The sequence below is a fragment of the Nannobrachium achirus genome, assembly GCF_963921795.1.
Source record: "Nannobrachium achirus genome assembly, chromosome: 6".
Classification (NCBI taxonomy): Eukaryota; Metazoa; Chordata; class Actinopteri; order Myctophiformes; family Myctophidae; genus Nannobrachium; species Nannobrachium achirus.
Window position 1 is genome coordinate 39,745,327 of NC_137815.1, and position 11,896 is coordinate 39,757,222.

The window sequence follows — 11,896 nt, forward strand, 5'->3', positions numbered from 1 at the left end:
GTAATACCTTAAGACACCTCCTTTTATGTTTGTTCTTGCTTAGATGTTAAGATATAAGAGTGACTGACAAAGAGATGGAGACACAGACTGGTTGGTTGGTGGAACTTGTTGGGGGATACCAGGCTGGCAGGCTTCTGTGAAAACAGGGCTTTTGTCATACAAACCTCTCAAACAGGTGATTGCCGTGGAACCCTTTTCCCTGTGTCAGCTCCCTGCCAACAGCTGTTTTCCCACCAATCTATTTACAAAATATCCTAAACTGTTGGAGGCTGTAAGTTAGCTATACACTAGGCCAGGGGTGCCCAACCAGTCGATCGCGGTCGACCGGTAGATCGCGGGCTGGTTACCAGTGGACCGCGAGATGATTTCAAATAAATAATTTATTAATTCGGGGGGGAGGACATATATCGGGCGTTTCAGTGAAACGACTCCGAGCGAGTGGATGATGTTGACTGAACTCAACTCAACGTGTAGTAGTGTGTGTGTCTGTACTGTACCGAAAATAGCAGATCTACAAGCTCTCTACAAGTTCACTATGCATCGATTCCATCATGTTGTTTGCTTGTACATCGGGGAGGGAGGGGGGGGGGGCTACTGCACGTGAATAAATTAAGAATTGAGAGCTATCATTGGTCGATCACAGGGTCACTCACAGGTCACCGCCCGGTGCATGCTTTTTGTTGTGGGAAGTAGTTGTTGTGTCCGAGCGATAAGGAAGACAGCTGTTTTTGAGAAACACAAAAATGGCACAAGCGCAGGCCAAGAGACCCAAAACGTACCATTTCCACAAAGAATGGGAGGAGGATTACTTTTTTGTTTATTTAAAAGAAAAACCAATCTGTTTGATGGAGATCGCTATGAAGATTGTGTGCTCTGTGAGGGCACGGGGCTTACAGAGGAGGCTGTTCCGTGCTCACATGGAGGAGACAGAGGGAGAGCACACAGACCTGCTGCTGCACACGGATGTAAGGTGGCTGAGCAGAGGTAAATTTCTTGACAGATTCAGCGAGTTGCTGCCTGAAATTAAAGAGTTTCTCAAGCTTGGTAAACATGTGGAATATACACAGCTAGAGGACAACACATGGCTTTTGGATTTGGCATTTTTAACCGATCTCACTGGCGGGCTAAATGACCTGAATTTAGAATTGCAGGGAAAGAATAAATGTGTGATAAACATGATCAGCTCAGTGAACGGGTTTAAAAGCAGAATGGAAATGTGGGCAAGACGGCTGCGGCGCAGTGACCTGCGCAACTTTCCTCACATGCAAGCTGAAGTTCAACGTCAGGCTGGGGACAACGCACAGCCTGATAGCACACGTTATGCGGAGCAAGTTGAAAGCATCATATCAGAGTTTGATAGGCGCTTCACAGACTTTGCAGCTATAGAACCTGTTGCAAGCTACATGTGTTTTCCATTTGGAAATGTGGATGTGGACGACATCACACCCAAAGTGGCCTCACTGTGTAACCTGGACAGCTCTGCTGTGGAGGACGAGATCATCAAACTTCAAAATGACATCGAAATTAAATCCAGGGCAACACAGCTAGGGACTAAGGGAGAGTTCTGGGAGCTATTGATGCCTGAAAAGTATCCTAACCTCAGGAGATGTGCCATGATCATAACTGCTTTATTTGGATCAACCTACCTGTGTGAGTCTGCTTTTTCTCACATGAAGTTCATCAAGTCAAAGTACAGATCCACAATGACAGATGAGCACCTTGTGGCCTGCCTAAAACTTGCACTCAGCTCATACGACCCTGACTTTGACAAGCTAGCCTCCTCTTCCCAGTGCCAGGTTTCCCACTAAGGAAGAGACTGACATGGAATAAAGGACAAAAAAAATAAAAATAAAAAAAAACTATAAAAAAGAAAAAGAAAAAAAATATATATAAAGAAAAGAGAACTATCAGTGACTTTTGACATAATCCACATGTTTTGTGTGAGTGTGTTGTCAGTGTGTATGCAGAGTGTGCAATAAATGGTCATGCTGTCTGTATGCCCAATGTGAGAAGTTGCAATCGTTCCATTCAATTACAATTCCTACTATACAGTATGAGTACAGTACAGTACAGTGAGTACACTGTTATAATCCCTATTAATATTTTCTGTTTTTCACGTGTATATTGAATGGGTGTTACGGTACATTTTGGGCTGGTAGACCTCAGCTAGGTGGCAAATTTTAAAGTAGACCTTGGTTCAAAAAAGGTTGGGCACCCCTGCACTAGGCCCATGCCCATGTAAGGACTTTACATCTGTTACCTGTGGAGGCATGCCTGCCTCCCAGCCCCCCCACTGGCTGGGGGGCTGAGAAGCAGGCATACCGTTTCTCTATAACTTGATGACTACATATAAAGAATGGATTGATTCCTAAAAACATGGGTTTGCTGCACGCATCTCTGAATCTTAAGAAACATTAAAAAAAACTTCCATTACAACCCGGGTTTAAATTCGGTTAACATGAATGTTACATATTGTTAATACAGACATAAATATACTTTGCTGATATCTGCCAGTAATATGGCATGTAATAGTATTTATTTATATATAAATCAACTTAAATTACCCTCTACTGATACATCTAAAGTTGGCACCCTGCCCCCCCAAAGGCTGTGTAAACTAAATTATTATTAAGAATAGACTAATGGCTACCTCTCAAAGATCTCACAGAGTAAACACGTTGTCTAAACGACACACCACCCGTCATTGCTAGAGTATAATTATTAGAAATGTGTACAATGGTTGATGATGTGCATTCATTCATCATCAATGTTATTTTTGTATGTGAAATGTTACATTTATTAGCAAATGTAAGAAGTTTAACAGGACATGGATAAAAAGGGGAACCATTTCAGCAGCATAAACTCCTAGAAACTGAGTTCAGGACAAAAGAGAAAAATGAAAAAGGAGTACATCCATTTTAGTGTTTATTAAATTACAAAATATTATAGATAGATGTCCTTTTCGAGCCATGTAGAATAGGACATATAGCATTAAACATGTGGCATAGCTGTAAAGAACAGCAAAAACTGTTAATTTTAAAATACAAAATATAATCGTAACTAAAATAGGAATCAGGTGGTGTTCAAATAAATGAAACACATTTGACTCAGCATCTTGACACTAGAGTCATTGGCCACAGATTATCAGGACCAAAAATATGAACACTTTGGACAACAATCAGAGAATCTGATTTAACGGCATTCATCCTGGTGATGTTTGTGTAAGATAATGCCCAAAATGATAATGGCAAATGGTAATTAAATATACCATACACAGTTGAATTCACTCATCTTTCATATTTTGAGACTTCTTTGCGGGCAACCTGGTTAATACAGTATGTGGAGAACCTCCCATTTGGTCATTGAATAGCAGTAGCAACCAGTTCTACAGGTTTACCCGTGTGCAGAGTGGTAAATAAAATGGCCTATACTTTTCTATTAAATTCTATAAAATGCCAATCAATTGGCAACATAATCTGTCATTCAAATGAATAGGTAATCTGACCTATATCTTAAGAAGATTGCTTCAATAAAACACAAGTAAAGAACATGAAATGTGGCTTCAGAACACTTTGCAACTCAAATATGGCAATATGCATAACATAACCAATCAAAACTTGATTCCAAGGCCAAAACAAATAATTATACATACATTCATTTATAATTTATCTGTACAAATAGAGCAAAAAAAACGATACAGATGACACATTTGGCAACTGTTGCCAGTACTTGCCTGATTGTTCAAGAAGAGTAGGGGTTCTATTACATTTTTAAATCATTTATGCTCCATCACATGGCGTTGTAGTGTAACAATAATGGCCGACCTACAATCTCACAACACATTGCTGATGCGACGTGATCGGCCATTTTCAGGGAATGGTGCGTGCGATACTGACAATAAATCGGGCTTCAGGCTACCTAGTTTAATAGGTAACCTAATGTATTGACTCCCATCCACGTCCTAAAACAATATACTGAACTTTTGGCTTTACATGTCAATGTTCATGTGACATTTTCACCCTCAAAATCAGCATAAGAGACCTCATCAGAGACATTTTGAGTAATCTTGACTCTGCTACCCGTTTGGCTCAAATTCTCACACCCAAAGGGGGAAATTCTACGTGGCTGCTTTATCTTACAGATCTTTATTGAAGAACTGATACACATCAGTTAACTGCAGATATACGGCTCACTGCCCAGTGAAAACAGCTAAAGAACAAAAAAACTAAAACATCAATAATAGTGGCATATCTGAAGTCTGCTCCCAGGATCGTTCTTTCCGGGGCTGAAGAAAGGGTAGACGGGCTCATCGAAGCAGGTGTCAAACACGTACAGCTTCTTCATGGTGACGGCGTCATAGAAGCTGACGCGGCCGTTGTCGTAGTCCAGGTACACGCCAACCCGCGGTGAGTTCCAGTAGTCGGCCACGGGCACCCGGCCGTCCTCCTCGTTGGCGTACAGCCGGTCCTGAAGGCATATGCTCCAGTACCCGGTGGACGGCAAGAGGTTGACGAAGCCCTTCCTGTTGCTGTACTCGGACGTGACTCCCAGGTACCACACGCCCTTGTCTTTCACATCCACCTCCCAGTAGTGTTGACCGCTGCTGTAGTGCGCGGTGGCCAGGACGCCACCGAATCGGTTGAAGCGCTCGGGCAGGTCAGGGATATCTTGCAGGCGGATGTGGCCCTCCTCCACTTTGGTGTCGAAGTCTGTGATGAACAGGGCGGGGTGAGCTGTGTCCGGGTCCATGGTCAGGTTCTGAGGCATGGTGTGCAGGACGTGCATCATCTTCTTCCAGATGATGAGCTGGAAGGGATCCGGGAAGTCCGACCAGCCGGTCGAGCTCTCGGCCGGCACAGGAGTCATCAGGGGCTTGGCGCGCAAGACGTCTTCGTACGTTTTATTGAGGTTCTCGAAGCTGGTTCTGCTGGTGAGGTGGGCGTTGATGTCCGCGATCTCTTTGTCCACTCTGGCCAACTCGGCCTCCACCTTCTCCAGGTTGTCGTCCAGGGCCGCCACGGCCCCTCTCTCATCGGCGTCCAGGCTCTCCAGCAGTGAGTCTCTCTCGTCCAGCAGGAACTGGACAAGCACGCCGATGTCTGCTTCGATCTTCTCCCTCAGCCTCCGCTTCCTCTGCCGGGCCTCGCTCTTGGTGCTCTCGTCAGCCGTCCTCACCTTGACGCACTGTGTCTTGTGCCACCTGAGCAGTGGTGGAAAAAAGTACTCAAATGCTTTACTGAGTAAGATTATCAATACTGCAATGTAAGAAATACTATGTTACAAGTAAATGTCCAGAATTCAAAATTTACTTGAGTAAAAGTACAAAAGTATTGGTATCAAAATGTACTTAAAAGTAGAAAGTACTCATTATGCAGAATGCCCCATTTCAAGTTTTCAAATGTATAAAAATCTTTTGAAAATAACAGATCTACAAGCTCACGATGAGTTGCAATGCGATGCATTGTGAGCTTGTAGATCGGCTATTTTTAAAAGGTCGGAATGTATAGGGTTGAATTGATTGAAAACTTCATTAGACAAAAATGGAGAACAGTACAAGTATAGTCAATACAATAAAAATGTAGTACAGTACAAGTACAGTTAAACACCCTGCCTAAAAGGAACAATTGGTCCTTTAACAATCTTTTTTACATTGAAAGTCCTTGCTATTCAATTCATGGACATAACAAATAGCAAGCAAAGAAAACATTCAATATCATCGCAGTTATAAAAACACTATGGGTGCGTTCGGAAACCCGCACCGGGTGTGTGCTCAGTGTAGTGAGTGCAGTGGGCGTGACGTTGGAGAGTGCGTTCAGTGTGGCTTATTTACGAACGACCAGTTTTAAGAGGCAGCTGTGAGCTTTTTCACTCTGAAGGCAAACTTTCTGAAAAGCAGCAGTTGCTACGTATGCTAACGTAACGTTGATATTGAAAGGAGATGTAATTCATAGCATTGGCATACCTGCTGTTAGTTTACACGTTAATGCGTGTGAAACTATCAAGCCCAAACGACCAATTAAGCTGCAAATGCTGCATTTTGCGGTAATTTCCTTCATTGTTCACAGCTGAGAAGCATGATTCGAGACATGGCCATGAAAACCAACCAATCAAAACACCGCACCGACGCACCACACCGCCAAACCCCATCTTCTGAGTAGGGTCGGTGAGTGCGTGCACTCAACACACCAGTGCGCCGCGCACTGGATTTCCGAACGACAACGCAGTGAACGCACCAAGTGCACCGAATAAACGAACGACAACATGGCACACCAGTGCGTTGAGTGCGCATTTCCGAACGCACCCTATATGTACAGGATAGGGGAAACAAGGGGGTGGGGCAAAGGTAAGGGGGGTGCTCACTTCTCACCTGTCTATGGGAGAAGTGATGATAACTACCTCCGCCTCTGGCCTCCTGAAAGGTGAGTTTTCAGGGCAGTTTTGAAGGCCAATGAGCTGTTTTAAGGGAGCTAGTCAAGGAATTCCACACCTGGGTGGAAGTGTTGTAGAAGGAGAATTTACCCATTTTTGTCTTTTTGAAGTGGTTTGAAGTGGTTTGAAGTGGTATGTTTTGTAATAATAAATCCACAAAGTAACTAGTAATTTAAGTTTTCAAGTAAATGTAGTGGAGCAAAAGTACAATATTTGTAGTGGATATATGTAGTGGGATTAAAAGTATTGGTAAATGGAAGTACTAAAATACAAATATCTCAAAACTGCACTTACACTGCCTAAGTAAATGTACTTTAGTTACTTTAACACCACTGCACGCACCTGAGCACCGCCAGCCTGCTCTCCAGCTCTCCCTTCATGTCGTTGGCGATCTCGCTGACCGGGGCGACGCGGTGGTGCCTGTGCACCCTGGACTCCCTGCACACCACGCAGATGGGCCTCTTGTCCGTGTGGCAGTACAGCTTCAGCTCCTCGCCGTGCTTCTCACACTTGCTGTCCACTTTCACGGGCTTGGCGGGCGTGGAGCCAGAGCCCAAAGACTGCAAGGTTCAAGGTTTCTACGTTATTTTTTACAACTTGTGTACAGGGTAGATATTTAGATAAGAGTAAAACTTATTTTGGTTTGGCTTCTTTCAGACAATGCAGCAGCATATAGACTGCCAAGATTCAAGGTTGTACGTTATCGTTACAACTTGTGTACGGGTAGATAAGAGTGAAACTTATTTTGGTTTGGCTTCTTTCAGACAACGCAGCAGCATAACAGCAGAATAAAAATGCCGTAGAAAGATTTAAGGAAAAGAGAGTGAAAAAAAAAATAGCAAACAGAATAAAAAGAGCATCATCAATTAATGTACATAAAATGTTTAAAAGTATATTGGATGGATACACTAGTGTTTCTCAAAGTGGATTCCAGGGACTGTGTGGGTGCCTTTAGGGGGGTCTAAATGGACCCATACAAGTCTGTAACTCTGACGGTGTACAAAGTGAACCAAATGAACCCGTTAGGGTTCATTTGGTTCACTTTGTACACTGTCAGAGATAAGGGGAGACCTTGAAATGTAAAAGTTTGAGAAACACTGGGATACACCAACAGCATTTCTTCCAGTAGCTGCAACCTAACTTTGTGTAAACGCCAACTTCAAAGCATATGTGAATCTGTGTGCAACAGGTAAATATTATATTAAACTTCATAATGCTAACCTGCAGAGAGTCCAGCTTGTCCACCAGGTTCTGGGCCAGGAAGTTCTTGGTGAAGCTGGCCTTGTGGAACACGGCTCTGCACTGGGGACACTCGTAGCCCTCCAGGTGGCCGCCGCTCTCGTCCCAGTGCATGCAGATGCACACCCGGCAGAAGTTGTGGCCGCAGTTCAGTATGACGGGCTCCTTGAAGTAGTCCAAGCATATGGGACAGATCAGCTCCTTCTTCAGGTCTTCGTTGGCACCCCCGCCGGTAGCCATGTTGTTATCCGTTGTTATTGTCCTGTCTTATTCACAGGTGGTGCTGGTGATAGATGGCTAACGGAGTGGACAGTTAGCTTTTCCCTGGCTGATAACGGCCCGTTTCAAGCTTCCCCGGCTGGGGGAAAGCGTGTTCTAAAGCTCAAATGTTTTCGACGGAATTCCTAATATATCTCATGTGAATGTTTATATTTTCAACCTTTATGTTTTACTAGAACTGTGTGTTCCAGACCTTCTGACTCCTGTTGTTGTCGTCTCACATTGGAATCCGGAAGTGTCCTGTATAAAGACCCGCCCGCGGAAGCTTCTGATTGGCTGGACCGGAGGTAGGGAGCGCTCCGCTGTGTTCACTTGGACCGCGCGGAGGTGCCGAAAGTCGGGGTGATGTATTTCTGGCCTCCTGGTTTACAACTCGAACCGCGCTGAGTCGACTCATGCGACCTTCGCAACGTTCGACACGGCGAACGGCGTGCGGCCGTTGTCTCACCGTGGATAAAGTCCGCTTGAGACGGCGCGCCTCCGTCGTCTCCACAGAAAACAAGCGCTCTTTTAGCAGAACGAGCCACCAAGATGCTTTTTAGATACACGCAACTCGCCGTCTTGAGCTACTACCACAACAACGTTGAACTTCGTCGTACGACGGAGCCGCGTGCTGAAAAACAGCAGATCTACAAGCTTACAACGAGCTGGGAGAATGGAGATTTGCTGTTTTGATGCGCCTCACGGTCTTACGATGGAAGGCTATGGTTTACATGTCAACAACCGAGTAGCCAATCAGCGGGGCCGTCCCTCCCAGCCATGGATCCATTCCGTACAGTGGGGAGCACATTATTCCGCTGTCTCCCCCTTGTGGAGCGGAGGTTAAGTGAGAGTGAAAAGCCCACTGATGATTCTCAAATGGAAAACACAAGATTTAACTGAGATCCCACCTCAGTGGATGTAACTCAATCTAAACTGTACCTGTTTTAATTGATTAACATGCAATGGAATTCTCTCTTGATCATGTTACTTTATTCACTTACGTATTCTGTATTCTCTCTTTTCTCTTCATACTCGTTTTGTATAATTATTGTAATTTCCGCACAGCTGAAAAAGAGGGTACCAGCCATCAGTGTGTTTTCAGAGAATTGTTTGTGGGTATGCTCCCTCATTGGCTGAAGGCCCAGATATGGCCACATACATACTGTACATACAGACAGCCCTCATCACCCTACTTGTGCGCTCTGCTGGTGTAAGTAATGACATGCTTTAACCAAAACACTCAGATAACATCCAGCTCTTTATATGAGCCCTTCCTCCATTGTGGTGTTAACAGGTGTAATCCCACCTGAGGTATCAGAGGAGCCTGAGCAGACCTTTCATTAGGTGACTAGTTCTCACTTCTCCGGCCTTTCTATAGACGGCAGTAACATTAAACCACTGTGCAGAGTGAAATAATAGTGGAATTCTTTGTGAGGAGTGACTGACAGTTCCTACCACACACACACAAGAGGCGCTGGGGTTAGGTTACCCGGTGAAGAATTTACGGCTTCACCATCATGTCAGCTCTAAACACAGAGACATATTATGTTGAATTGATAAGTATCAGTGGATTGTGTTGGTGGAAAATGTGACATCCTCTCTGGAAGATATGCCCTCACAATAAAAGTGCTGAAATGCAATTGCATGGATTCAATCTTGCGCCTGATTTTCCCTCATGGAATAATAAAGGTATCTATCTATCTTTTGCGTTGTATAATTCATTAATTGAATTCTTAAAAGCTTGAGAGATTGAAAGCAAGAGCAACATATTTGGCATTATTATTATCATTATTATTACTAGTACTACTACTACTAGTCTCTACTCTCTACTACAAAGACTGAACCAAGAAAGTAGCCTAGTTGTGGTTTGTTTTCAAAGACATTATCTTATCAGGTTGCTCCTTGTGAAATTGAAACTGCCATAAACAATGTACAATATATGATATGCCAGCCTCACGTGTTTACTGCTAGGGATGACAAGACTTCCACCTCCCTACAAACAACATATTGGTTGGATTACGGTTAGATGTTGATGAACCAGTGTAGGATTCAGTACTAAATTGTACCTCAAAATGTACCTGTATCTTTGTGTGCATCACATGGGTACACACATGTGTGTATTACTAGGCTACTTCTGCTTTTGTAACTGCAATTTGAGTCTTTGTACAAAATGTATGTGAATAATTAGACACACGGGAAAGAAGTGGACACTGAAAACAACTCATATGCAAAAATAGAAAAACCGGGTGATTTTTTTCGGGTGCTAAAATTACACTCACTTATTGCTGCAGCGAGTTTGGCATTAAGGAAAACAGAGGAGAGAGGCTCACATGAAAAACCCTACCAATGTCATCTCCTCTTTCATATCATCATAGTTCCAGTCCAGACTGTGAAACTGAAGGCCAAATAACCAAACGGAGGAAGCCAGAACTCTGTATGAAAGGCAAATAAACATAGATTTGATACACTTTTTCCCCCAACTACTGTATTGTACCATGGCAGCTGTGGGATGTTTCATGATGCAATGTGTTGGCATTATGTCTGTTTACCATAGCTACAACCCAACATACAAGTATATCCTCCTCTGAAGATGAAATCTTGCTGAATCTTATTTATATGTATTCTCTCCTTAGAACAGGGATCTTCTACGTTTTCAGCCCAAGGACCCCTTAGCTGAGAGAGAGAGATGAAGCATGGACCCCCACTACATATTGTATAAATGTGTGATGCAGATTTTCATCGATAGAGATAGATTCAGTCATGTTTGACAGCACTGTCATCAATCTATGTTGTATTTGTGTTTTTAGTTAACTTGACCTTTCACTATGTAGGCCTACTTGGTCTGCTCTTTTTTTTTTACCTCTACACCAAACCTATTTGCCGAAAACGTGTGATGCGAGGCGTTGAGAGCAGCACGAGGCGTTGAGAGCTTGTAGATCTGCTATTTTTGTCTAAAGTTCCCCTCAGAATAGGGATGCGAGGGTTCAAGTTGTTAATTTAAAAGAATGATCCTATCACAAAGATTTGGCGGCCCCCCTGTAGTAACTCCGAGGACCCCCTGTTGAAGACCCCTGCCTTAGAATGTCCGAAGCAGGTTTCCTTTGCTGGGGGGAAGGGGGGGGGGGTCCATGGCACTGCCTTTGATAAAACCTACTTTGGTCATTTTTATGTTTTATACCTGCTTCTGGTCAGACTGAATTAAATACTTTACTTAATATTTCCTTTTGGGTAATGTAGCGTCTGATATGTTTGATATTTATGTTTGATTATTCAATGAATTGAGTACAAGGGAGGAAGGACCCCAATGGAAATGAGCCATAGTGCTTTCTTGGGTTTAAATCCTCTTAGCAGACCGTGTATCCAACTGTACTTTCCTGTGATTTCCTCTGAAAACTGCTGATAAAGTAATCAATCAATCAATCAATGTCACAATTTAACAATTGAATGAAAAAGAAAGTATGTTAACCCCATTAAGGTGACCGTGGCGCCATAACACGTTGCATCGTCAAGCTACACGTTGTATTATACAGAGCATAAATTAGGGTTAAGAGATTTCAGCCTGTGATGCTGCTGGTAGGTTTGATAAATACAGGACCTGGTCTCCATTCCAACACAAGGCCATGCATGATGTGTAACATTGGGGCTCCAATCTACACTTTATAATCCTCAGTGTTTACAGAGCCAAGAGTAAGACCCTAAACAATAAGATCCTTCCTTTGGGTCCTAACTGGTGACCCTGGAACCCCCTCCAGGACTTCTTTAGGTCCCAAGCAGTGATATAGATCTGCAACGGGGATCAAACAAGCAATTCTAAGGAGAAAATATATATACTTGTAATCAAAATTGTTAGCAGAATTTCTTGCTTTAAACTTGTTTTAAAAATACATATTTAGCCACTTGCCCCCACCCACTGAAATCAAAATACTAAAATCGCTAAAGCAATTGAAAGCAGTGAATGAAAACATTT

The 11,896-nt window shown here is 43.3% G+C and overlaps 1 protein-coding gene across 1 annotated transcript; it reads right to left on the reverse strand.

The window, feature by feature from the left end:
* Positions 1-2,972: 2,972 nt before the first annotated feature.
* Positions 2,973-8,153, reverse strand: LOC308287814 (zinc-binding protein A33-like). The gene is made up of 3 exons (XM_080729102.1): positions 7,651-8,153; positions 6,772-6,989; positions 2,973-5,200 (listed from the first exon to the last, which is right to left on the reverse strand). The coding sequence occupies exons 1-3, from the start codon at positions 7,906-7,908 to the stop codon at positions 4,234-4,236; spliced, it is 1,443 nt and encodes a 480-aa protein (XP_080585228.1). The 5' UTR covers positions 7,909-8,153; the 3' UTR covers positions 2,973-4,233.
* Positions 8,154-11,896: the final 3,743 nt, after the last annotated feature.